Genomic DNA, 27918 nt, shown 5'->3' on the forward strand with positions numbered 1-27918 from the left:
TCCCGAAGGTTTCTGTGGCCACGCATTTCCTGCAAAGAGAGGCCTCCCGATTGGACGCAGATATTCAGGCTGTGGTCCAGGACCGAGACAAGGCTCAGCGTCTTCACAGGATGGAGAATGGAAATCAAGGGTAATTCTACTCAAGACCAGGGTACTAGGGTTGGGGATTCTCACTTACAGAACACAAGACGTTGGGAGGATTGAAGGACCAGACCTGAGACACTTCTCAGTTGGTCTGTTGGACCAGATCCTCCCTCTTTCCGCCTCGGTCCTGAGTCTTGACTTACTTCCTTGCACAGACCCCGAGGGACCAGACTCAGGAGCTGGACTGCCTGGCGTTCAAAGCCCTCGGTCTGGCTGTTTGAGTTTGGGAAGTTGTGACTTGCGTTTCTTATCTGTGAAGTGGGGATAATATGAGGACCCGATCCACCCGGTGGTTGAGAGTGTAAAGGGAGCTAGTTAGCAAACATTAGTTAATCCCTGTTACCAGGACTCTGAGCTGCCAGGAGACATCCAAGTCAGTCACGCTCTGAGAACCAAAGGTCCTCCCAGTCCTCGGAACAAGTTGGTTTTCAGCATCGTAGGGTGTCAGAGGCTAGCTCCCAAGAGGGCTAGTGGGAGACATTCATAGGAAGCTGGGTGAATACTTTCGTTGACATATAATTGATTCAGGAGGTTTAAAACCCTTCTGTTCCACTGCCGTAGAAATGGACTAAAGTTGACTCCGTTTTTAGAGATCCTGCAACTTCTGTCTGCTGTTCCGGCCCATTTAGGGACTGAATTTATTTTTGTCCCTGGCAAAACCCAAGCGGCTTCTACCCAGGGAATGTTCTGAACTGAAATGTTGACAAGTCCACGGGCAAATCTGTCAAACATACCAAGAGTCGTGCTCATGAAATCACTTTGATGTTACCCAAAATCCTAGTTCCTTTCAGGTGGGTTCGACCCTAAGTGGGGGGTTGGCAGGGGGCCACAGGTCACAGCCAGGGGGCTCTATTCAAGCAAAGGCCTTTCAGACATAGCCTGTTTCTTGTAATTCCAGCCACATCCCAGAGTTCCCTCCGACAGCCTGGATTTGAATGGATTGGCTGGGGCATCGTGGTGGCTAGGGCCGTGTCACACGCTCTTTCATCAGACCTAGGCCACAAGTCCATTTCAGGAGGCAGGGTGTGCAGCCAGCTGCAGCCAAGCTACATGGACTGGGAATGCCCTCCACCCCCCAGAAGGAAAACGCAGGTGCTCTTTGCTAAGATGGGAATCCAGGCAGACAGAGCAGCTCACACCCACTGTTGTGAGCACCCGAAATGTTACTCTTACTCCATTTACTTTCCACTTGAGCTGACATCCCTGCGTCTTCTCCCATTCTACCTTTTTCTTCTTCCCTTCTTCCCATTTCTGGGCTCATTGATCTAGGACCCTCCAATTCAGTCCATCCAGCAGATGAAGAGCCCCCATTAGTGTCTAAATAGGGGGTTGTGGGGGAAAGATCAAATTTGTCGAGAAGGTGGTCTGACCCATGTGTCAGGTTGTGAGGCTTGCTTTTTTCCTTCCCTAGGATGGGAAGTACAAATAGAGTTGTGCAAGCGACCAACGGCCTTTCTGTAGAGGTTCCGAGTTCAAATTCAGGGTTTGCTATTAATTATGTGGGCTCATGGCATGTACATGGATGTCTCGGGGCCTTGGTCTGTTCATCCGTGTAATGGGAACTCTGCAGTGATGTGCTGGGATGGGCTCACACCAGCTCCTGGGAGCCCACTGTTAAATATTCTGGAATGTCTCCGGGCATCCGTGTGTGGAAATCAGCCATGGTGCAATGCGATACAGGATAGAAATCAGCAAATGCTACAAATCAGGCCTTTTTTTTTTTTTTTCTTTCCCCTCCTGGAGAGCCAGTCTGCCAGCACACCACCGAAATTATGTTACTTCATAGGATCGTTTAGGAAAAAGGATCTGAAAGCTGGAAAGTGAGTGTTTACAAAGCAGTTAGGAATCTGGGCTTTGGAACCAGCCAAACGTGGCTGTGAACTCTGCCACTTCTTGGTTGGTGACCTTGGGACAGTTACTTCTTCGGTCAGAGCCGGAGCTCCATCATGTGAGGGGACAGTAATAATACACCGGGCTTGCGGTGTCGATGTGAGAGCTGAATGCGTTAACGGGGCGCTCGTAACCTTGAACAAGAAACGGCTGCTACGCTTTGCAAGGGGTCGAGCAGCATTCGTTGAGAAAAGATTATTAAGAGGAGGAGGAACCTTCTCTGATTTACACAGAGGGTTTCATAGACCCCGGGCTTCCTGGGATCATGACCTGAGCCAAAGGCAGACGCTTCACCAACTGAGCCACCCGGGTGCCCCTCGTTGATTCTTTTAACACCCCTGTGATGTAAATGGTATTGCTGACTCCATTTTTCTAAGTGTCGAGTCTAAGACAATAGTTTAAATCGTTAGATTGGATCCTGTTCAACCGTTTTTGACCTACCAAAATGGCACTTTCATGTGTGATCCCGTCTAATGACTTGGCCAAGGTCACCTGCCTGGTTGTAGGAGAACCAGAATCTTCTCTCTCTGGAGCCTGCTTTCCAAGCAAAGGACTGTAGAATTCTAGCAGAGAGCACAAGAGATGAAGAAGACAGGAAAACACGGAGAGCAATGCATCTCACAATTTACAGCAAGCCTTCCATCAAAGCAAAATTCAGTTTGAATTTGAAATATATTTAAAATAATTTAAAATAAGGAATATTGAACCAAATGTGATAGAAACACAGGGAAAAACCTAATAGTGAGTTGAAGGTTAACACTGGGTCATCTCAGCAAAGTCAAGCCCGGAAAAGTGGACCCTTCATAAAGTAAGATGCAGAAAGAGCTCCTTGCAGCGGGAAGGGTCCTTTTAATTTGGATCATTCTTTGATTGCCCTGGAAAGTGGTTCTGGAGCAGAACTTTCTGGAGTCAGTGACCGGATCTGTTATTTACAGACAAGGCAGGCCATGTCCCCTGTGGCCGCAGGGTAGGTACCATACCTCTCGCCCTCCCTACTTTCCCTGATTGGTGTAGGGACCGTTGAGCTTTTGCTTCCAAGTTGCTTTCAGCAACTAGTCCATGAACCTCAGTCTGGCTGAGGACGAAGGGCTCTGAGGTTGTTTCCAGGCTGAGAGGACCACTTTGTAGTAGAAAATCTCTGCCGCCGCCTTTTTTTTTTTTTAATTTATTTTTTTTTATTTTTAAAGATTTTATTTATTTACTTGAGATAGAGTGAGAGAGAGCTCACCTGAGCAGGAGAGAGGGGCAGAGGCAGTAGGAGAAACCGACTCCATTGTTGAGCAGGGAGCCCAATGCAGGGCTCGATCCCAGGACCCTGGGATCATGACCTGAGCCGAAGGCAGATGCTTAACCAACTGAGCCACCCGGGTGCCCCCCTCTGCCTCCTCCTTTTTAAATTAAAAAAAAAATCATATATAAGCGTACAATAATTATTGTTTTGCCACTTCCTTTCTTTTTAATTCAAATTTCACTTTATTAAATTTACTGAGATATCGTTGACCTAGACCGTCGCCTAAGTTTAAATTGTACAATGTGCTGATTTGATACATTGATACAGTTGCAATATGATTGCCGTCGTTGTGTTAACCAACACCTCGAGGACATCACGTAATTGTTTGTCTTTCCCAGCAGTTAAGATCTAGACTCTGAGCAGCTTTGAAGTATTGCGGTCTAGAGTCACCATGCTGGGCGTTAGATCTGCCGGATTTATTTATCTGCTAGTTGCAAATTTGTGCTCTTACACCTGCTTTCTCTTTTCACTGGAGTTTTTGGAGCTTTCTTCCAGATCTCTAACTTCAGATTTGCCCCATTCTTTCTGAATGCTTTACAACTTGGTAATGCAAATGCGTCACAAAACTAACCAAGGGGTATCTGTCTGCGTCGTTTCTCCATTTCTGCTCTTAAAAGCAGTGACGCTCTTGGGACGCCTGGGTGGCTCAGTCGGTTAAGTGTCCATCTCTTGATTTCTGCTCAGGTCATGATCTCAGGTTGGTGATCTCAGGGTCGTGAGCTCGAGCCCCGTGTCCGACTCTGCACTGGGCACGGACTCTGCTTAGGACTCTCTCTCCCTCTGTGCCTCTCCCCGCAAGCCCCCTTCTTTTAAAGCAATGATGCTCTAAGAAGAAATGACGCCCTGAATACCCTTCATTATCTGACACCTTGTAGGAGAAAAACTTCTGGTTGTACTGATTCGTGTTCTGATGTGAAGGAACTTGCATATTGAAAGCCATTTTTGTTGGTGAGAAAGATGAGTTAGTGGCAGAATATACGGAATATAAAGAGAACTTTGGGATGTGACCTTAACTTACGTGGTGACCATTGAGATGTGTGATTGGCTTTTCAGTTTTCCCTAATTCTCGCCATCCATAAATCACTCAAGCTGTGAATCAGTTTTGATAAGCTTTTCGGAATGGCACCCACCTGCGTGGGGTGACTGTCCCATTCCCCCCGGTGCTGTCCCATGAGACCACTGCACCCACGACAGCCTCGCAAAGTGACCCCACGTCTTTATCTTTTTTTCAGGAGCTGAGGACAATGGGCGTGTCACCTGGAACAGAAGCATGTATACCAGCCTGGGGGACGGTCTCAGACCCTTGAGGGCAGCTGAAACAGGGTAAGTTGCCTCCAGGGGAAGCTTTGACGAAATGAGTTCCTGCGAGATTCTTCTGAAGACAAAGGCAGCTCAGAGGAAGGCAGAGTTAGGTAAAGGGAAGAGGCTCACGACGTGGGGGAAAAGTGACAGGGTAGAGACAGCACCGAGGAGACTAAGAATAACTCAGGAGACACTTCAAGCCTGTCACCTCATCTCCCTGGGTCTCCCTGTGGTTATCTGCAAAATGCAGAAGGAGGTCCTTGCAACGGGAAGGGTCCTTCTAATTCTGATCATTCTTCGATTGCCCTGGAAAGTGGTTCTGGGGTGGAACTTTCTGGAGTCAGTGACCGGGTCTGTTATTTACTAGATTTGCAGTTTGGGCACATTGCTCCTCTGGAAGGAGGAAAGGAGACCACTCCTCAGCTTGCTGTCTGTGTGGGGGTTGCATTTTCTGCCGGGCCCCAGAGTGACAGAGAGAACGGTGGGACCCTTTTCTTTCAACGCCTTTGCTCGGTCCCCGATCTTGTTGCCATGCGCGTCAGAGCCCAACAGGAGACAGACACCACAGGGGAATTTGGGCAAGTTTAACATAGAGAAATCTGCTCTGTTAACACTAGCGTGTTGCAGTGCTGCAGAACGGGCGTGTAGGAGGTGAAGAGAACGGGAGTCACGGTTGGAAGGAGCAGCCTCCGCCTGTAGGACGGAGACAGAAATTCAAGGGGGGCCCCCACCTCCCTAGGGCTGAGCTGCTCGCCTGAGATGCAGCGCGGGTGTGGCCCGGGGAACGGTAGAGGGTCTGTGTGGTGTTGCACTGGAAAAATTTGCAGGGAATGTGCCCTCGAGGGTGTGCGGGAAGGCTGTTCTCAGGAGGTGCGCCCCAGGAGGCACAGCAGTGCAACCCCCGAGATGGGGTGCTGGGGAGGGCTCTGGCTGTTGGGGGCTGCTGGCTACCATGCATAGTGGACACTGGGATGTCGTTGTGGAGCCTGCCGGGAGAAGCACCCAGAACTCAGATGTCCTCTACTGACAAAACTTAGCGTCATACCAGCTGGAAAAAGGAGAGATAATTAGAGGGTCCAGATGCGTGTTCACAACGCACATAACAAAGTCTGCATTCGAAGGCGGTATGTTGGTAGCTGGTACCAGGTGTGTTTTTCCCAGTCCCATCCTCTGGATGAGCAGTGCACCTGTTATGGGTCCTATCTTTAGGCAGGTGCCCCTCCCCTAACCCTGCGAAGGGGTAAGAAGACTTCTACGGGCATGAACTCCAAGCTCTGTGCTGTTCCAGTCCCCTGAGCTGTTCAGTTCCCGCTCATGTCTGGTTTTCCATTTCATTTCTATTACTGGCGCCTAGGGAGATCCCTTTCTTAATTGTGAACACCGTAACACCTTACAACTTTCACTGTTTTCTTTATGTCTAGAATCAGAAGGAGAAGTCCTTTATCATAAGTCCAGTCTGCCATGGGGACTGGAAGTTGACCCAGAAGTATGAGGCACCACAGAGAAATGTTTCACACGCACCCAGAGACGGGAGTAGGATATATTTCTCGTTAGTTTGCAAATCCGTGATGCGGTTTTGTAAATAAATCGCAGATCGGATCCCCTCTTAGCATCTTCTTCTAGGTAAATTATAGTCGGAAGGGGCCTTGTACTATTTGATCATTATAAAAGAACAATAAATACCATTAGAGACAAATGAGAGGACGCCTGGGTGGCTTAGTCAGTTGAGCGTCTGCCTTCGGCTCAGGTCATGATCCTGGGTCCTGGGATCAAGCCCCACGTCTGGCTCCTTGCTCAGCGGGGAGTTTGCTTCTCCCTCTCCTTCTGCCTGCTTGTGCTCTCGGTTTTAAGGAAGGAAGGGAGGGAGGGAGGGAGGAAGAAGAAAAAAAAAGAAAAGTAAAGAAAAGAGAAGTAAAGAAAAAAAAAGAGAAAATAAAAGAAAGAGAAAAAGAAACAAATGAGAAGAGCGCCAAGCCTGGAGTAGTGCAAACAGGGTAGGCAGGGCAAAGACCCACATTCGGGAGGCCACCCCCTTGACCTCATCGGCCACCTCTCCCCCCTCACCCGTGTTCTCCTTCCCGATTCCCAAATACGGAGCCTCTCCCGCACACCTTGGCCTTTGTCGTTCTCTCTTTCTGGAATATACCTTCCCCCCTCCACCTGGCAAATGTCACACACCCTTCCAGCCTCGACTCCACTGTCATCTCACGTTGGGGAGCCCTCCAGACACCGTGGTGGGCAGCGTGGCTCCTGTGTATGCTTCTTTTCCTACAGAGCATCTGGATCCCCCGTGAGACCGTTAGAGCTCGAGGGTGTGAGTGGCCTCACCTAGTCTAGCCCCTTAAACCACAGAGGACCAGACAGTAAAAGCCTGGACACCCCTTACCCAAGCCTGTCCCCAGCCCGGGCTGATGGTAGCGGTCCCCGTGAAACTGCTCAGGACAGTCTCCTCTTGGACACTCTGGAACCTTCTCTGAGTCAATCCCAGGTGGCCAGGGATGGGCCTCCCCCTTCCACCCTGCAGAGGCAAGCTGCCCAACAGGCTGAGTTTTCTCCACAAGCCCACAGCCTCGAGTCCCTCTTTGTTCACAGGACAGGAGGACGACACTTCTGGAGACTCGAGCCCTGGAGCACACTCGGGATGAAGCTCCCTGCCGCCTTGGCCAGGACCATAAGGAAGCATGCGGGCTGAGCGCATCTGTGGGCCACTTCAGAAAAATCCAGGAGCATGTTAAGGCGATGAAAACCTGCTGAGGGTCTCTGACATCCCAAACGGGGCTGGTTCTCAGCCTTAAAGTAGTGTCTTGGAAAGGGCACCTGGTCTGTATGGGAGAGAGTCTCCCATCATGGAGGGAGCCGAGAACAGTGCTTTCACAACCAAGTGGGGGCAAAGGATGACACCATTGGGAAAGCATCTTCAGTATTTTTTTTAAGATTTATTTATTTATTTTAGAGAGACAGAGAGAGCGAGTGGGGGAGGGGCAGAGGGAGAGAATCTTCAAGCAGACTCCCCACTGAGCATTGAGCCCAACGCGGGGCTTGATCCCACAACCCATGAGATCATGACCTGAGCCGAAACCAAGAGTCCAACGCTCAACCAACTGAGCCACCCAGGTGCCCCGCGTCTTCAGTATTTTAAATGTATATTTGCAAATTGGAAAGAGAGGCTTGCAAGCTAAGAAAGATATACTGATTCTCAATCGGGGAGAATGCACCATAAACACCTGGATCAGGTTTTCGTGAAATCTAATCAGAGGCGTTTCACGTGAATTTCACGGAGAGGCAAGGGGAAGACTTTCACGTTTCTATAAATATGTCTAAAGGTTGGAAAACCTGATTTAGGGGCTGAAGGTTCTCCCACCTTCTGTCCCATCACGGGCGTGAGGAAGGTCCTGGAACCTGGGATGGCAGCCCCAACCTTGGGAGGTTCAAGGAGATGTCAGCAGCTTCCGGGGGCCTGTTGAACCGTGCATGTTGTAGTCTAGGGACGAGAAGGCCTTTTATCCGCATGTAATTTTTTTTCTCCTGCAACAGGGCCCAGGACGTCAGAGGATGGGGGCAAGAGGGAAGCTATGGCTTGGTGGTGCTGTCACCAGCAACGTGGATTCCCGGGGTCACCCAGGCGAGGAAGTCCGCAGTGAGGCAGAGGGCTCCCCCAGCCGGTGCCGAGCCTGTGGCCACGCTGCCTCCGGTCTTCACAGATGCTGGCCTCTATGCCGGGCCCCAGGGGGCCCAAGGGAAAGGTAAGGGCCACTCCTTCCCTTGTGGCCACCCCCTCCGAGCCCCAGGCGTGGAGCAAGAATACAGAGTCGAGGCCGTGTGGTCTGGGGAATGGTACTTCCAAAGATGCCCGCGGCGTCCTCATCCCTGGAACCTGAGACCGTTACCTTATATGGCAAAGGGGAGTTTGCAGCAACAAGCAAACAACCATGAATAAAGGACAGTGAGGTGGGCAATCACCCAGATGACGTATGTGGCCCCACTGTAAGCCCAGGGTCCTCGTGAGACAGGCAGGAGGGTCCGAGTCCGAGACAGAAGATACTGAGGACGGTAGCAGGGTTTGGAGACCGAGGCTCTCCAGGGCGACGAGCAGCTTGTCCACAACACGGGACCGAAGCCCACTTTCCAAACAGTTGTTTGTGAACAAAGAGCATTGTTGTTTCTGATTTTCAGATATTTGAATTGGGTGAGTCAAAATCCTGCCATTCTTTGTTGAAATACGATATGGCCCTAAGTTCTCAGTAGTTTATGGTGTGTTGTTAGTTTTTAGATTTGAGATGTTCCTTGCTCTGTGCGTGCGTGCGTGCGTGTTTGTTGAGTAAGAGAGAGAGTGTGTATATATGTGCACACGCCGTCTCTATTTCAATGTATCTATGTATAGCTAGTGTATTTGAATATGGTGACGTATCCAGCAGACAGATTTTTTACAACATACACACAAGCTTCGGGGACTCCATATTTTGAAGAGCCCCGAATGCCAAGATGAGGCACTTAGGTCTGATTTTAAAAAGAATCAGGGTCAGGGCATCTGGGTGGCTCAGTTGATTAAGCATCTGCCTTGAGCTCAGGTCATGACTTTGGGGTCCTGGGATCGAGCCCTGTATTGGGCTCCCTGCTCAGTGGGGGCCCTGCTTCTCCCTCTAACTCTGTACTCGTTCTCTCTCAAGTAAATAAATAAAATATTTAAAAAAAAATCAGGGACTCTGGAAAAATTTGAATACAAGTATGACATGGAAAAAAATCACGAAGCAAATAGCCCTAATCCAGTTAGCACAGTGTAACTTTGGTGATCTTTTCTGTTTTCCAGAAACTGGACATAGCACAAGGACCTGGACAGAATCAGGGTGAGATGTGGGGCATTGGCGTGGGTGGCAGGGGACCTAAAGCATATTTTTTTTCTTTTAAAATAAAAGTACTATAATTATAGAAAGTCAAGAACTATAGAAAAGTATAAAGATGGGGGAAAATCAGCGAATTGTTCGCTTTTTGGTATGAAGTCCGGTTTCTAGGGCTGTTTTCCTCATGATCGATCAATTCCCTCAAAGGAATTCTTTCAACATTTCTGGCTGGTTAACCACAAAGCTATTTTAAAATTTCTTCATGGCGCGGGGGTGGGGGGTGACTGGCTCAGTCGGTGGAGCGTGTGACTCTTGATCTCAGGGTCGTGAGTTCGAGCCCCAGGTTGGGTGTGGAGACTACTTGAAAAATAAAATCTTTTCTTAAAAAAAATATCTTCATTACAGACTAATAGACTTTCCGATGAATTAATGAATGTTTATTGCCCGCCATATGCAAGGTATGGGGATAGCTGTCATCCACACAATGGGATCCCTCAAGTAAAATTCTAAGGGATTATCTATATTATACAATCTAAGTGAACCAATTCCTTCCTCCTGGCCCTATGTGAATCCCATTGCCCTCCCCAGAAATAACTCTTGTCATCTGTTTGGAATTTTCCCTTCTGTATCTTTCTTGTGCATTGATTTTATAGGGAGAAGCATGTAATTTTGGTTTGTGTGTGTGTTCACACATAACATTTGCTTTTCTGCAACTTGATTCTATAACACAACAGTGGGCTCGAGGATATTTCCATATTGGTGTGTATGGACGCAACTCATTCCTTTCGACTCATGCTCTGTGGGCTATGGGGCGCCAGGTACCAATGGTTTTTTAACGCTACTGATGGACATTTCATTTTATCCCCAAAGGTTTTGATTCGTTTCCTGCAACGATCATGGTTAGGTTCTTTAATGCAGGTCTTTTTTCCCCGTCCTTCCGTATTTCTTCATCTAGGTCTGGCATGTGTCTTTTATTTATTTGCAAACATTTTATAGTTTTCATTGCTATAAATGCATCTTTTTTTTCTATTTTGCTTCTAATAGCTTTGATACTAGTTTTTTTGTTTGTTTTTTTTAAGTGAATCTTGTATCTGGTCAACTTGTTGACAATCATTTGTGTTTTTAATTATTTTTAATTATTTTTTTCTCTAATGTCAGTTTGTCTCTCCCATTATAATATTCCTACTTTTCCTTAATTTTCTTATTGTACAGCACCCGTTAGGACAAGCAGTACATTCCTTATTTGTAGTGGTAAAGGCCGGCATTCTGGTCAAGTTTATGACTTTAACCTTCCAACCTTTTAGGTATAACATTTATTGTAAATATCCTTCCTTGATGGTCCTTTACAAAGTTAAGGGATGTTTTGATACTATTTCCTTAAGTTAGGAATAAGTTTTAATTTTTCAATGCTTTTTCATAGTGAAATTATTGTGGTTAATTTATTTTTTATTTTTTGGCCAATGTTTAACGTGTGCTTCAAAAATGTATATTCTTTAAAAAAAAAAAAGATTGATTTATTTTGGTGGGGGAAGTGGCAGAGGGAGAGGGAGAGAGAATCTCAAGCAGACTCCCTGCTGAGTGCAGAGCCTGACGTGGGGCTCGATCTCACACCCCTAAGATCATGACCTGAGCTGAAATCAAGAGTCAGACGCTTCCCCGACTGAGCCACCCAGGCGACCGACATCTTGACTGTATTTGGCAACTGTTGGGGAGCCCCTGATTCAAATATTTCCTGCAAATTTCTACATTTCCAGAATTACCAGGCAGAAAGGAAGGACAAATGGTAACGACCGGAAGTTCAAGAAAAGGATCCGAGGCAAAAGGCTGACTGATGTGGCTGAAGATACGAATAATGCCATCAAAGGAGTGGACAAGAAGCAGAAACCAGGGGCTGTCCGAGAACGGAAGAGGCAGAGAGTCTGGTTTCAGAGGGTAGCGCCCAGGAATGGGTGTCCACGGGAAGCTCCTGATCGTCACCAAAGGAGACAGTGCCTGCCAGCTGGCATCAGTATGCACACAGTGGCTGTCACCCACAGTGAGTGCCATTTTCCTGCCCTTCCCTCTTTCTCTGATCTATTCCTCAGCTCATTGTCTTCTAGTCTCCCTGTTTCTCTTACAGAGTTAGACAGAATTACTCTTTCAATGGCTTTCATCTTGCTCTTTTCTTCCAGCCCACCCACTTGCCTTTCATCCACTCAAGAGATTGACCTCAGCATTTTCTTTTTCCCTCTTTGGACCTCGTGTGGCTCATCTATGAGATAGTACGGCTTTGTCATCAGATTGCCTTCCAGTTCTAATATTCTCTATATCCTGCCAAGCTCCACCTACCTTCCCATCCCCTTATGACCATCTTCTAGGACTTAACACAAGCCCCCTTCTGGTCACTTCCCCGGCCTTGTGACAGCCTACATATTCCTACCCAGTAGGTATGTATGTGTCTCTGGCAATCCAACCACATACGGTCAGAACACATTGTGAGGTTTCCCTAAATGACTTTGGCCTTGGACTCTATGCTTGTCATCAATATGGGGCCACATGGTCACAATGCCATGAAAACCCTATTGATTTGATTTGTATGGGTAGACGTATTGTTTGGGGAGGGGAGGAGCTTAGATTCGAAATCAGAGTGGCTAGGCAAGACCCTTTCTGGTTGTGTGACTTTTAATCTCTTCAGGTGGGATTAATATTTGACTTTTCTGCCTCATACGGATGCTATGAGAATCAGATAAGATACTATTGATGTACTTTTTCAAATGGGACTTTANCTTCAGGTGGGATTAATATTTGACTTTTCTGCCTCATACGGATGCTATGAGAATCAGATAAGATACTATTGACTATTGACATACTTTTTCAAATGGGACTTTCCTATAATGGGAGGCACGGTATGGAGCTTGATAGATTCGTCATGAGAGCCAAGTGCAGCTGGGGAGCAAAGCCAGGTCGAAGGGCATAAATTTGATGTGAGATGGGCAGAACATCTAAAATCCAATTATTTCTCCCCATCTGTACGACTGTCGCTCTGGTCCGTATCCCACCAACCTTCTCCTGGACGACTGTCCTAGCTTCCTAATTTGTCTGTCTGTCTGCCTGTCTCCACTCTTACCTCTTACAATGCCTTTTCCACGAAGCATCCAGAGTGAGCTTTTAAACATGCAATTGGCTCATAACTCTTCCTGTGTTAAACCTGCCATTGGGAAGACCCCGTCTCGGATAACCCCCGACTTGCACCCCATCTCCTCTTGGGGCTCTGGCCACACTGGCCTTTGCTTCTCTGCCTGCCACAGTCCTTCCCTTCCCAGCTCTGGCTTTTTCTCAGCATTCGGGAAGGTCTCAGATATCACCTCCTCCGAGCAGTCCTCCCTGAGCACCTTCTCTGAAGTAGCAATCCTTTGTTTATTTCCCGAATAGCATTCTTCGCTATCTGAACGTTCACCCCTCGTTTGCTNTCACCTCCTCCGAGCAGTCCTCCCTGAGCACCTTCTCTGAAGTAGCAATCCTTTGTTTATTTCCCGAATAGCGTTCTTCGCTATCTGAACGTATCTTCACCCCTCGTTTGCCCATTTATTATGTGTAATCTCTGTGATGGAAATATACTAACATTTCCACGTTTGCTTATGTCCAGTGGTGATGAATGCTATCAAGAATAATTGAGCAGAGCAGGGGCGCCCGGGTGGCTCAGTCGGGGAAGTGTCTGCCTTCAGCTCAGGTCATAATCCCAGGGTCCTGGGATCAAGTCCCACATCGGGCTCCCTGCTCAGCGGGGAGTCTGCCTGTCCATCTCCCTCTGCCTTAGCTCCCCCTGCTTGTGCTCTCACTCTCTCTCTCTCTCTCTCAAATAAATAAATAAATAAAATCTTCAAAAAGAATAATTAATCAGGGCAGGGAGAAAGGTAAAAGCAAAGGTAATGACCACCTCATTCAACCCCCAAAGGGTCCAATTGTTTGCTTGGGAAAAATACAATAAACACATGATTTCTCCTATTATTTCCAGATTTTCTGGACACTTTGTAGCATATAACAGTTGTACTTATTACTTTAAATGTAAAGGTATTTCACCGGAAAAAAGCATCTGGAGATTGAAGAAAATATTGCAGATATTATTATATATATATTTTAAGTAACTGTATAACATTTAAAAATAAGATTACCTTGTTCGGGGCATGCTTCCGAATGTCAGTTTCCGGCAGTATTTCCCTCTGGTGGACTTTTTTTTTTTTTTNTTTTTTTTTTTTTTTTTTTTTTAACACTCGTCTGACTCTGAGTCCTTCTTTCACAGGGGGCACGTGGTTCATTTCCTTCTTCCTTCTTTCTTTTTTTAATCTTCCAGTGGAGAGGCAGTACAGGTTTGACTCGGAGGACAGGAATGGCCTCACCATTACTTGGAGGTAAGAGGGTTCCCTGATGAGTGTTACTGGCTCTACCAAGGGGCCCCCGGGGCAAAGCCTCACTTTTCTTCCAGAATCAACTGATCTGTTTCCTCTCCCAATGCACCTGCTTGTGGAATTGCTCCCTGTCCCAGATCGCGCCCTCCCAACACCACACCTCGAAGATAGCTCTCTCCCACGAGCTCAGGGAGGGAGAGCCGGGGAGAGACGGGTTTGCCAAAATCTGGACACGTCTTGCCCTTGGGATCCTGAGAGAAAAGGAGTCCCCGGAGCTGACGGGAGCTCCCGACTCCAGCGCTGTCTTGTTTCCTTGGAAAACAAGTTCTTTCAGGTCTTTTCTTTTCCTTCTTTAGACTGAAGATACTTCCTGGACCCAAGGGGAAGGTAAGTGGAAATACAATGAACCGCAGCCGTTCCGGCGTCCATGGCTCGTTGGCCAACAAACCGTGCTTGTACTTAAAGATTTGGGATGGGGGGATGAGAAAGAGGTTAGTTCTTCCTCTCTCCCTCTCTCTCTCTTCTATGTAGTCCGTAGTCTATCATCTATCTGCCCATCATCCGTCCATCCATCTATCCAGCCATTGGGGAAGACAGAGATAGCAGAGTGTTTCGTTTAAATACAAATGCTGTAGAAAATTCTGGAGGGTAGGAGTAACCCAGTCTCAGAGTCCCTGTTATTTTCAAGATAGGAGAGTGTATTGTGAGTTCTGATTTTTAGTTCTTGAGCTTCGAGGCCAGTTCTAAGGAGGGATTCCATGTTTTTGTGGTGTTTTTCCCTACCTGGGCATGGCGGGCCCTCCTGCAACAGCCCCACCGTCCTTTGGAGTCAAGCAGAGTTCGACAGGCACCCATACTGAAACACACACGCTCGTGCACTTTAAGAAGGATAAATGAGTTAAATGTACCTTTCATAAAAAGCACGAAATAAAGCAAGGGCTGGATGGTGAGTGAATGTCCTGATGAGCACCGTGTCTTAGTGGGTTTAGCTGGACGGTCCCTGTCCGATTACTGCTCCGCAGAGTGAGAGTAGAGGAGCTTACGGTCCTCTGCAGAAGGGCAGCCCTGCATTTTCTGGATTGTTCTTGCGGCTGACGGCTGAGGCTCAGCGGATGTCCTCACCCAGTACCTTACTTAAAGTGATTCCCACTTTGCGTGGGACTGAGTAGTTGGGTGCTCTGTGACGTGTATGGCTTCTTCTGCAAATCTTTACTGCTGGCCTTCGATGCAGCTGTTCGGGGGTGGTGTGGGTTTCGTTCCTGTGCTCTCAGCAGGTGCCATCGTCTTCAAACCAAGCAGCAACGATGGTGGGTGTTGGGGAGGTAAAAGTAGGATGTACAGGGCAGAATCTTGGACCAGGTGGAGGATACAAAGACCTAGACGGTGATGGGACCTAGGTCAGGGAGCTGGTTAGGGCCATACCTGGGACTAGGGAACAAGAATTAAGCGATCTCCTTTAGTTCTCTATAGCAATCATGGAACAACCCCAACTCCAGGGTTGTGGACATCTAGTTCAAGTAGCCTTTTCATGAATGTGTGCGAAAATCTTCCCAAAAGTGTGGGGTTATTTATCAATGTAAGATAAAAATACCTTGCCCCAGAATAATCTCTCAACCATATTTGTGCTACAAAGCAACTGTCCAACAAACAATAGGACGTAAAATTCTAGCCATGCGAAGTTGGGTTCAAAAGGATGGATTGGGGGCTGAGTTTGAGCCTCTCCTCCGTATGGTCATTTGGGAGACTCTGTGGTCTTTGACTTTCCAGGGGAGGTCAGAGATAGGGGTGCCAAGAGGGGACACTGAGTAAATAAGCAAGCAGAGTGTGTCCTTTTCTTTAACAGAGTCAGACTTGGAAGCAGTGAGTATAAGTGTTGCATCCTTTCTCCTTCCAGAATCAGAAGACTGATGACAGTCATAGCCCCCCATCAGACTTCCCTCGGTCCCCCAGCTGCCTTCACCCTTCGCTCATCTCTGAGAGATACCTGAGGCCATGCTGGGTCTTACTTCTTGTGATGCCCCATCGGAGGAAGGTGAGCTGCCTCGGCAGAGGGATGGGATATACAAAATTTTCCAGTGCAGTGAATATTGGAAGAAAGGACTGATTAAATATCGCAGTAACCTTTAGTGATTCCGTGTTATTCTTACAATTTCTTTTCTTGTTCAAATCTCTTCTAACCCCTGGTAGCCTATTTGTCCATTAACCACCTCAAACTCAAAGGAGTTTTAAATGAGTGGTAAGAAGACTACCTGGGCAAATAATGGCTAACTACTGTTTTAATATGATTTTTCTCTAATTCATCTTCAAGAACATGGTGAAGCAGAATGGATAGCATGTATCAAAATAACCGTTTCCAAACATTGAAATAATAGAAGAACTAGAAGAAAAAACAGTGATGAGCACCTGGGTAAATCTAACAGAAAAAGCAAAGGAAAAATGATCAGAGGGAAAAGACTAATATTTGATTGTATGCAGATTTTAAACTTTCTGTACATCAGAAACAAGCTAAAAAAAAACTTGGGGAGATCTCTATAAAGTGCTACCCCTGTCTCTCTACAAACATAGACCGACTCAACGTTTAATATATGAAGTACAGTTTTATAAATAATAGACAAATAGTAAAATAGGTAAGCGCACAAAGAAAAAGTACATAAAATAAATGTAACTGGGCAGCAATCACAAAAAATGTTTGAAACAAGACTGGCAAAGATAAAAAGCAATCAGATGACCTTGGTTGTAGGGAGGTGCTGAATCCCTATATCGTACACCCAAAACAAATAACAAATATGTTAACTAACTGGAATTTAAATAAAAACTTTAAAAAAAATGACCTTGGGAAAGGCTAAGAAAAGGCAGAGGATGACCAGAATTTTTAGACATTTACTGCTGGGAGCGAAAATTGATGAAACTTTTCTATAAAATTGTGTGATGTGACAAAAGTCTTTAAAATGGTTGTGTCCTAGCATTTACGCTTCTCTGGGTTTGCTCCATTTTAGAGATGGGCTAATCGCTGGGAAAATCTTTATAATATACTTTCAGGTGAATAAGGTGGCTTACAAAATTATATGTATAATAGACTTCCATTATTATTCAGATGTAAATATTTTAAAAAACCAGACTGGACAGATTGACTCAGTTCTGCATAGGTAGGTTGGGGGGGATTTCTAATTTTTCCTTTATGCTTTCCAACTTTTTAATATTTTTCTACAGGGAGCCATCTGTCACTTACATAATAAAAAGTGCTTTTTTAAAGTAAGTTTTTGCTGCAAATAGCAAAGGCGCTAAGATTTAGCATATTCATTTAGCAAACCAACCCTCGTGCGTCCTTAGGCTGGTGTAATAATTCCCATTCCAGTTGTCGTTCTTTTTTCCTTCAGTCTAGACCAGCGCTGTCTGTCAGAACTTTCTGCAGAGATGGGAATTTTATATATGTCTATCTGTGCTGTTCGGTATGATAGCCACTCACCACATGTGGCTACTGAGTACTTGAAATGTGACTGGTATGACTTAAGAACTGAATTTTTAATTTTATTCAATTTTAAAAGCTCCATGTGGCTGGTGGCTACATTCAGAGATGAACGAGACATTTTAAAAGCTACCTGGTTATATGTTTGTGTTTGTGTGTGTGTGTGTGTGTGTGTGTGTGTCGTCCCAAGGGTGTTGCAAGGGTGAGCCCTTGTTCACCTGCATTTGTGTCCACACTCTCTCGGGGGTCTCCTTCATTGCACTTTCAACAGAGGATTCCTGTATCCACAGTCAGATCGAGGTCCCTCGCCTGAGAACTGCATTCTTATTTCCGACTTCATGCTGGACATTTTCATTTGGCTGTCCTATAACATGTCAGACTCAACATGTTTAGCTCACAGGTCTTCCCCTTCCCCATGGAAGAACAGCTCCTACTCTATAAATGGTAAATTCAATCTCTTAGACACCTGGGTTGTAAACGTTGGAACCCTCTTTTGCACCGTTGCCAGCCTCAAAGACATCCCTTTGTGTCTGTCACTCCCTCTGTTTCTACTTTGAAGGCTTTACTCCTTATACACAAAATACTCAGCTGTCAGTTGGTGTCTCTGTATCTTTATTACAGTTCCAGGAGCTCCATCCTGAATCCACAGTATGTATACTTCCTAATATGTCATAATTTCATATTCATTCCACAAACACCGTAGAACACCTGCTGTGTTCATGGCACCGTGCCAGGTGCCGGGAGGGGTACAGAATGGGGTGGGTTATACCTCCTGCCCCCAAGGCACTTGCAGTCTGGTCCATGATTTGCAACTCAAGCAAAATAAAATTGTCTGGGTGCCATAGTGGAAGCCTGCACATGGGCTGTGAAAGTTCCAAGAAAGAAGAAATTACAGTATTAAAGAAAATCAGTGAAAACACAGGTGTGAAGATGGATAGAATGGATGGAACAGGAGGGAAGTGGTAGGACCATTGGAAAGGTTTCAAAGAAAGACAAGGAAAGCAGAGGTAGAGCTGGTAAACTGAGAACTCAGTCCCAGACCCCCATGTTGTTGAAGGGCAGGTTCAAGAAGAGGAGGCAGAATGGGAGAGGTGGGAAGTAAGGGGCCCCAATGGAGTTCATCATTTGAACATGTCATTGGTGGGAAAACAATTGTGCGTCTTGAGGGAAGAAGGCAAAGCCAACACGTGGAAAATGAATGGAAATATATTTTTCATGCAGCATGACTTCTGAACATAACCCAAGCAGCTTCCATGTTTCCCAGCTGAAAAACAGCTACGTAGCCAATGTCAGGACAAGTTGGGCTGTTTTGGGTGTGTTGAACTTCCGAAAGAAGTCATAGGACTCTTAAAATGATAAACATTCTTTTTCATGGGTGACTTGCAGGATTTTTCGAGGGAAAATTTGACAATTCTTTTTTTTTTATTGGAACACAAGGTTTATTGTAGTTTCACATTTATAATAAATTTGACAATTCTTAATGTTTGGAATTTGAACTGGCTTTAGAACATTAATTACCTCGCTCTAAGATGTGATCCACTGATGACCTAGTGATTGGGGGTGGGGGTGGGGAGGAGGATGGATTTCAGAGTTTGAGATCTTAAGAGTCATTTTCAGTGAAGAATAAGATGAACGTTGGTATTTACACATCCCAAAATATTGGTGGAGATTTCATATTTAGAATTCCCACGGTGTTCTGGTCATTATGTTACTTGCTGGGATTTCAGAGATGAATGAGACACTGTGTCCTTCAGACAAGAGTTTTTACAGGGGATATCCAGAGGAAGAGCTCCTGATTGAGGGTGGGGGCGTATTGTCACATGTAAGCCATCATGTGACACTAGAGATGTTTCAGGAGCAGGCCAGCTTAGGTGAAGCAGGAAGTCTGCATACGATGTTAATTAAATACAAACCTGAAAGAGAGGTGTGTGGGTGCTAGGATGGGCAGTGAGGAACCACTGAGTTCTTTGGACCAAGGAAACAACAGAATAAAAGCTGTCCTTCAGGAAAATTTCTATCTTACAACCTATTGTCTTTTTCTCTTTTAGAAAACCAAGATGCGTGAATCACACCCAAAGTTAAATGAAACATTTGAACCAGGTAGGGAGGATTCTTACTGTAAGCATTTGCTGAGAGGACAGAGAATCTAAAATCATAAAGCCCTGGGTAAAGAGGAGGGTGGTCTCAGGCACGAAGAAATTTTTGACTTTGATGTTTTCTGACCTGCTATTGCAAAACTATAACCATTTCATTTGGGAACTGCCTCTTGGGAGCCCTGGAATGACCTCAGTCAGGATGTTCTCAAACATAATAGAGCCAGTGCATTAACCTGCCAAGAATTGGTTTATTTAAAAAACTTGGTGGGTCAGTTCGCCTCTGAAGGAGCCCACAGATCATTTGTGAAGGAGCTAGAAGGATCTGTTGGAAATTCCCTTGGCGGTGACGCTCGGCCGTTCAGGTTAGGATTTTATTGCTTTGAGCTGCAAGCCGTGATGAAACCCATGTAACGGAGGGCGTCTGAAATGTAGTTTCCATTAAGATATTAGGATGTGCAGGCAAGGACTTGTAAACAACTCTGATTAACTCAAGAACATAGGAACTGCACCAGCACACTAGAATCTTTGTTTAAAAATCGTCAAATGGGAATTCTAAAAATGAAACAGAAATCCAGTCTCAGAAGCTAAGAACTCAGTAGCTGGATTTAAGAGCAGAACGAATGTGGCAGATGACAAGATGGGTAAATGCAACTTCAGGTCAATAGACAATATCCCTGGGGAAATATCCTGTGAAATGCTCATTTAATGGAATACCTTGCAGCAAAACAAAACAAAATAAAAGTACCAACTACTAGACATGTTTCCCACAGAAGACATCCAGATGGCCACTAGACACGTGAACAGATGCTCACCATTATTCGTCATCAGGGAAATGCAAATCCGAACCACAGTGAGCCATCACCTCACACCTGGCAGCATGGCTAAAATCCAAAACACAAGAAACAACAGGTGTGGGCGAAGATGTGGAGAAAAAGGAACCTTCATGCGATGCTGGTGGGAATGCACACTTGTGCGGCCACTGCGGAAAGGAGTATGGCGGTTCCTCAAAAAATTAAATGCCATATGATCCAGTAATTCCAATACTGGGTATTTACCCAAGGAATATAAGAATAGTAATTCCAAAAGATATATATGTACCCCTATGTTTATTTGAGCATTATTTACAATAGCCAAGATATGGAAGTAGCCCAAAAGTCCATCCATAGATGAATGGATAAAGAAGATGTGGTGTATATACAGAATGGAATATTAGTCGGCCATAAAAAGGAGATCTTGCCATTTGCGACAACATGGATGGACCTAGAAGGTGTCACACTAAGTGAAATAAGTCTGACACAGACAATACCATGTACTTTCATGTATATGTGGAATCTAAAAAACAAAACAAATGCACAAACAAAAAGCAGAAACGGATGCATAAAGACAAGGAATAAACTGGGGGGTATCCCCAAGAGGAGAGAATGGGGGGATAGGCAAAATGGGTGGGGGGGAGTGGGAGGTCCAGGCTTCCAGTTATGGAAGGAATGTCATTGGGATGAAAGGTACAGCGTAGGGAATGCAGTCAGTGGCATAATAATAACGTAATGTGGTGGCGGATGGTCACTACCCTTGTGAACATAGCATAACGTATAGAGAGATTGAATCACTGTGTTGTACACCAGAAACCAATGTAGCCTTGTGTGTGAACGATATTTCAATTAAAAAAATACAAAGTACAAGTGGAATTGACTCATAAAGACATCGTGTAAACAAAAGAAGCAAAACACGCACAAAGTATCCTCTGTGGTTTCATTTCTATGAAACTCAACAGGTAGAAATTGTCTGTGGGAGGTAGACGTCAATGGTGGTTGCTTCTGGGGACAGCTGTTGACAACTATTGAGAAAACACTCCTGGGTGCTAGAAACATTCCGTAACTTGATTTGTGCAGTGATTCCGTGGGTACGTACACTTGTAAAATTGCACTGAGCTGGACACAGAAGGCCTGTGTACTTTATTGTATATAAGAAATAGCTCAATTTTAAAAATACCAGAAAAGATACTTTGCCCCGTATGATCCCTATTTATTCTTTCTCACCTTTTTGAAACTGGAAGGAAGGCCCCTTGGTGTCTTCAGTTACTTCTATGGATGCTGGAAAGTCCTCCAAGAAGGAAGGGGCTTGAATGCCTTCAGAAAGCTCCAGAACATCTACCATGAGTCACTGCCCTTGGAGGTAAGAAGAGTCAAGTCTTCTTTGGAGAGCGTCTTCTCTGCGGTCTGGAGGAAGACGGTCAAGACCTTGGCTCTGGGGTGAGTTAACACACCTCTTTAGAAGTACTGCGATGATGGCACTCCAGGGACCCTGGAAAACTTCAGCGAAAAGTAGTCTAGATATTTTCAAGTCATGAAACATACACGCACACACATAAGCAGTCAGCATCTCTTGGGTCTTACGATACGCAGCAGAGGAATTTAAGAGGAATAATTGTGGCCTTATTGGGAATTCACTCTTGTATTCTCATGGGAAGAGTCAGGAAGCATTTAGCCCCTAACTGAAGGGCAGCAGGAAGAGCTGTGGCTGAGGGGGAAGAGGTCCTGGGGACTCTAACGCAGATCGCCTCTGCTCGCTCCGTGTCACTTTGCCAAGTTCCACTGTTCGCTCCTCGAAGTCATTACCTGCCCTCTCTGCATTTCCTTCTAGGACAGATGAAATCACTGAACGGTACAGTTGGACCTCGTGCACGGGTAGCTGGGTCCTGCCTTACTGGCTTTCTGGTTTTGCAGGAACACGTTGAGTCTCTCAGTGGGAAGTACAGATAATCGGGAAGGACTTGGTAGAACTGGTGGGTGAAGAACTGGCTTTGAAGGGAGGCATCTGAGACTTCGTGGCTGAGCTGAGAGGAAGAGCCCCCTTCTAGTCACTAGAGACCCGTCCACATTCTTGAGTTGCTTCCTTTTAAGACATTTGTACGGGAACGCTTAGCTGGCCTGGAATTTTCAAACGATTTACACTGTAAACAGAGAGAGTGGAGGATACTCATGCAGACACCAGGTTATTCATTATGTAAACCCTCAAAATGCATCGGTGTCGAAAATGAGCATGTCCTTATTGAATAGACATGACATGAGGTGGACTTGAGCCCTCTCCCCTTCTGTTGGATGGAATCTCTAGGACATAGCTCCCTCACTTCCTGACAGCCAGGCAGTGCCAAGCCAGGGCATGGAAAGAGAATGGGTTACAGGGTTACAGACTGGGGAAGGGGGGAATGTGGGGCAAAGTTCTTCTGACCAAGAAACCTCGTAAGTAATTGTGTAGATTTGAGAAGGTAGCTTCACATTCTGAATTACTCATGACTGATCAAAAGGAGGAAATATTCTAATGGATCCACTTTACTGTTTCCTAGTGAGGAGGCAAGTGGAACAAAAGATAAAAAAGTGAGTCAATGTATTTTTTTGTTTGTTTGAATTGGAGACTCTCCATTCAATTAGGATGGAATTAGATTACAGTGGGAACCCTGGTGGGGCTTTATTAGGTAGGGTTGCATCATTAGGCCTGAGAGATAGAGACAGATGGACTCATCAGTCCACCTCCCCATGCACCCTTTCACCTATTCATCCATCTGTCTACCTACCCATTTGCCACCCACCCATCCATTTATCTATTCATCCATTCACCCATCCATCCATCCACCTATCCATCCATCCATCCACCTATCCATCCATCCATCCATCCATCCATCCATCCATCCATCCACCCATCCATCCATCCATCCACCCATCTATCCATCCATCCATCCATCCACCCATCTATCCATCCACCCATCCATCCATCCACCCATCCATTCACTCATCCATCCATCCATCCACCCACCCATCCAATCAACATTTATTGGTTATACACTACGTGCCAGACACAGTTCTAGGCTTCAGAGATACGCTGCTGACAGGGCAGAAAAAGCCTTTTCTCTCATGAAGCCTACACTTCAGTCAGGAAGGCAGACCAAAAAACCCAAGTAAATGTTTCCTTCTGCGCCACAGAGAAAATAAGAGTGTTGACAAAACAGCTGGAAGATGACTGGTGATTACCCTGGATTCCAGTTCAAACCCCTTTGACTATAGACATTCTTCTCTCACAGTTAAGTTTTCTCTTCTGAATTCTTCTGCAGTGAACATTTGGGTCCAATTTATGAGATTTTTGTTGGGTACATTGCGGAGGTGGGGCAGGGTTTCCTGTGCTTTCTTGATAGCAAATCTGTTTGTATGCAAAGTCGGCCTGGGGAAGCACACAGGAAGGAACCCATCAAGATAAAGAGAGGCTTGTGGAATTCTGGAACAGGAGACAGACCCAGAGTTTACTTTATAGCTCTTTCAGTCTCCTGAGATCATACGTAAATCAGTGATGGTGTATTAAGTTCCTCTCCACCTCAGTGGGGTGGGGGGGCCTGTCCTGTGACTCACTGGCGTGTCTCTGACCCACACAGATGGTTCATTGCTGGAAGAAGGAGAGGCGTGTGCTCACACACAACACGGTGAGGTTTGGACCCAGGACCCTAGTGGGCGCCAGGAGGTCAAGGTGAGTAGATTACGAGCCACGAACGCAAGGCTTCTCCCCGCCTTGCCCTGTACTTCTCTCCCCTGCTCACGTCCCCTCTTCCCTCCCTTGTCTTTCATCCTTCCAACTGTTGAGACCAGCCATCCACAGCCAAGGCTGTGTCAGACTGTCCATGTCTTCCTCAGTGGCCATGCCGATGGCTTCCTGTAAATGCCAGACATGATGCTTTCCTTCATGTCCAGGTCTCGTTCTACTTCCATGATGCTTCACGCTGGCTCATTGTCCCTTCTGGAAAGCACTTTTCTTTGACTTTTGGGATGCCACTCTTTCTTAGTTCCCTTCCCATGCTGGGGGGAGACCAGGTGGACAATTGGGAAAGGCGTAGCTGGGAAAAGCTTCAGGAAGCAGGTGGACTGGCTCCAGGCGGGCTTAGAGGGATAAGGGAATGAGTTCACGCTGCAGGAAAGAAGGCGGGGCCATCCCTTTACCCCAGCCCCTAGTTCCTTTTCTAAAAGATGCAAGTAACTGAAACTTTCTGTTGTTCTTTTTTTGTAGAGATGAGTTTCTAGGAGCAGCTCACATCAGGAGGGTAAGTGAGATACCTTTGGTCACATTAAAGTCAAGCTCTTTGAACCTTTATGTATAACAACGGTTTTCAACCTGTGCAATAGGGGAGTAATCTTGCTCCCCTGGGGGCATTCAGCAATCTCGAGAGACATTTTTGGTTGCCACAGCCTGGGGACAGGGGAGCAGTGCCATTAGCGAGCAGAGACCAAGGCTGTTGTTAATTATCCTACAATGCACAGGACAGTCCCCCGCAGGAAAGAATTACCTGGCCCCAGATATCAGTAGTGCCAAGATCGAGAAACCCCGATGTATGCTCTTCTTAATTTATTTCTTAATCTTATAGGGGTTTTTTTTTTTTAAGCCACCAATTAGCATTAGCCTTTTCATTACCCAAAGTCTCATTGTAAAGTGGATAATCTATTTTTTTAAATGTCTGTGAACAACTTAAAAAAAGGGCTTATTCTCAATAGGCATAAAGTCACCTATAAACAGCAGCATAAGTTTGCATCTGATCTGTGATCCATAGGTTTTTATATAGCTGGGATCCACATATGACTTGCAAGTCCTAGGAATCTGTGAGATCTAAGGGCTCACAAGAGAACTCTGCTGCCCTTTCTTCTCTGGTGGGGACGTTTATCAGCACAGAGCGCGAGTAGGGGAGAGGAGAGGACAGCATGGTTCAGTGGTTCTCCAACTTCAGCGAGCATGACATGGGGGGGCTCAGGACAACACAGATCGCCGAACCCTGCCCCCCAGATTCCCATTCAGCAGGTCTGGGGTGCAGCCCGAGATTTATTTCTGCCAAGTCCCGGGTGATGCTGCTTTTCTGAGGACCACACTTCGAGAACTCCCACGGTAGTTTTACTGGGAGAGGTTAATTGTTTTCTTGGAAAATGCCCCCCAAAACAACGTTTTTATCTCAGGTCTAAGTTCCACGTTACATAAGGGGTTCTTGGATCCCCTGAGTCCAGCATGCCATGATCCCAGCAGGGTACAGAAGCTGGGCAGTTTTCTTGCTCAGCCTCAGAGAGAATGAGGGGCTCTGTGTGTGTGTGTGTGTGTGTGTGTGCGCGCATGCACACGTGTGCAGTACACATGCCTTGTTTACCCCGGAATAGTAAATGCGCCATTTGAAGCGAGCGTACGTCTTTTGTGCTCTGGTTTTGCTCCGTTTCGGATCAAGTTCAGTGTTCCAGGTCAGTAGACAGATACAACACAACTCATTCCACGGTCCCGACCAGGAACTCATTTAAATGGAAGCACGCTCATGGATAGTTCTTGAAGCTCTTATTTCATTAAAAAAAAAAAATCTCCCTGCCCCCAAAGTAATGTTATGTGCATTTTAGATCGTTATAAAATACAGATAAACAAAACTTTAAGAATTCCCACCACCCCAAAATTGCCATTAGCATATATATATATTTAGTACCCTGAATTTTATGGTTAATGATCTTCACCTTCCCATGGCAATACCTTTCCGTCCCTTTTGCTTGCCATACTGACCTGCTGATGAGACCAGGCCAGTTAAACATAAGATGTCCCCAGTCCTCAGGCTATCCCTAGGCTTCTTCCTTTATCCCTGGTATCCTACCTAGAATTAGATTTAAGGATTTGACATCATCAGTCTTCATGTTACGGATTTCTGTGAGTGCATCTCATAGGTGTGGTTCGGTATTCTTACTGTGTCCATCATACGATACATAATATCTGGTCGATCGGCCTAACTATGTGCTGACATTGACCACTCCATGATGGTGGTGACCGTCTGATGCCCCCATGCTGCATTCCGTTTCATCCCTTGCTACGAGGAAGTAATCTGTGGATTTTTATTTTCATCGTATGAATTTCCAATTCCTCATGAAATCTTTATCTAAAGTTTTTTTTTTAATTTTCATTTTCATTTATAAACAGCTTTACTGAAGCATAGCTATTATGCAATAAACACATATTTAAAATGTACAATTTGATATGCTTTGACATCTATCTCCACGGAACTATCACCACCATCATGATAATAAATGTATTATCACTCCCCAAAGTATCCTCAAATCCCTTTGGAATTTCTCCCTCCCTGCTCCCTGTACCCCAGCTGCTGCCCTCCATAGCCAGGCAATCACCCATCTGCTTCCTGTCACTAGCTCACTGCAGATCAATTTGCATTTTCTAGAATTCTATATAAAAAAAAATCATGCGGTATGCACTTCTGGTCTGGCTTCTTTCATTCAGCATAATTTTTTTGAGATTAATCCACACTGATGCATGAATCCATAGTTGACTCATTTTTATGCCTGGGTGCTATTCCCTTGCATGGGTAATGTGCCATAATTTGTTTATCCATTCATCCAGTTGGTGGACCTTTGGGTGGTTTCCACTTTTTTGGCTCTTACTAAAACTGCTTTCAATATTTGTGTTCAAGTCTTTGGGTGGACATATGCTCTCCTTTGTCTTGGAGATGTGTGCAGGAATAGAATAGCCAGGTCCAATGGGCGATGCATGTTTCAACTTTTTAAGAAATGGTGGTACTGTTTTCCAGAGTGGTTGTAGCATTTTCCACTTCTACCAGCAGTGAAGTCCCAGTTGCTCCGTATCCTCACCAGTCTTAGTATGGTTCAGCCTTTTTAACTGGAGCTGTTCTGTTAGGTGTGTAGTGGTGTCTCACTTTGGTTTTGATTTCCCTATTACCTTAGGATGTTAAAGTCTTCTCACATGCTTATTTGACTACCTTCTATCTCTTTGGGTAAGTGTCTGTTCAAACATTTCACCCATTTTGAATTCGGTTGTTTGTATTTTTGTTGAGTTTCGAGAGTTATTTGTGTATTTTGGATACAAGTTCTCCCTCAGGTAAGCAGTTTAGAAATATTTTCTGCCAGTTTGTGGCTTGTCTCTTCATTCTGTTAACAGTGAGACCAGGGGCTGGAAGAGGCCTTGAGGTCAATCTACTCTGATGCCCTTGTTTTGTAGATGAGGAAAACAGGACCAGAGAGGTCAAGTGACTTGCCCAGGGCTACAGAGTGAATGGGTGACCGAGCTCAGATCAGGTCTTTTGTCTCATAGCACGCTTGCCTCTTTGAGCTGCATCCATGAAATAATTTAACTTAGGTTATTGAGAAGTAAAATATCCAGGCAAACTACGTATATGTCATTATGAGTATACAAAGATGNAAAAAAATGAATTTTTAAATTTTCCCCCCCTCCCCCAAAACAAAAAAAAAAAAAAAAAAAAAACTTCACTGATTGGATTGAAGCTGGTATTCTAAGTAGACAGAGCCACTGGGTCAGCCCTCTTTAGAATGTTAGTACACCTAGAACCATTCACTCACTGTAAATGATATCTCGTGATTATTCTCAGCCAGCCCAAAAGAAGAGAGGAAACAGAATTCCTGTTCTGACCCATAACCTGGTCAGATTTGGCCTGAGGACCCTTGTGGGAGCCAAGAGGGCAGCAGAT

General features: G+C 45.6%; 1 protein-coding gene across 4 annotated transcripts; it reads left to right on the forward strand.

The window, feature by feature from the left end:
• Window positions 1–27918, forward strand: LOC109489926. Of its 4 annotated transcripts, XM_034647344.1 has the most exons (14): window positions 1–130; window positions 4558–4648; window positions 8162–8370; window positions 9435–9471; window positions 11220–11500; window positions 13796–13853; window positions 14207–14237; window positions 15745–15882; window positions 19365–19416; window positions 21466–21661; window positions 22756–22786; window positions 23833–23924; window positions 24459–24492; window positions 27158–27236. In XM_034647344.1, the coding sequence occupies exons 1-14, from the start codon at window positions 118–120 to the stop codon at window positions 27209–27211; spliced, it is 1317 nt and encodes a 438-aa protein (XP_034503235.1). In that variant the 5' UTR covers window positions 1–117; the 3' UTR covers window positions 27212–27236. The 4 variants fall into 4 exon arrangements, 3 of the variants coding, with proteins under 3 accessions (XP_034503235.1, XP_034503234.1, XP_034503236.1); XR_004621818.1 differs by lacking the exons at window positions 22756–22786; window positions 27158–27236 and adding an exon at window positions 27820–27918; XM_034647343.1 differs by lacking the exon at window positions 27158–27236 and having other exon boundaries at window positions 24459–24688.

This window comes from Ailuropoda melanoleuca, chromosome 17 (assembly GCF_002007445.2).
Source record: "Ailuropoda melanoleuca isolate Jingjing chromosome 17, ASM200744v2, whole genome shotgun sequence".
Lineage (NCBI taxonomy): Eukaryota > Metazoa > Chordata > Mammalia > Carnivora > Ursidae > Ailuropoda > Ailuropoda melanoleuca.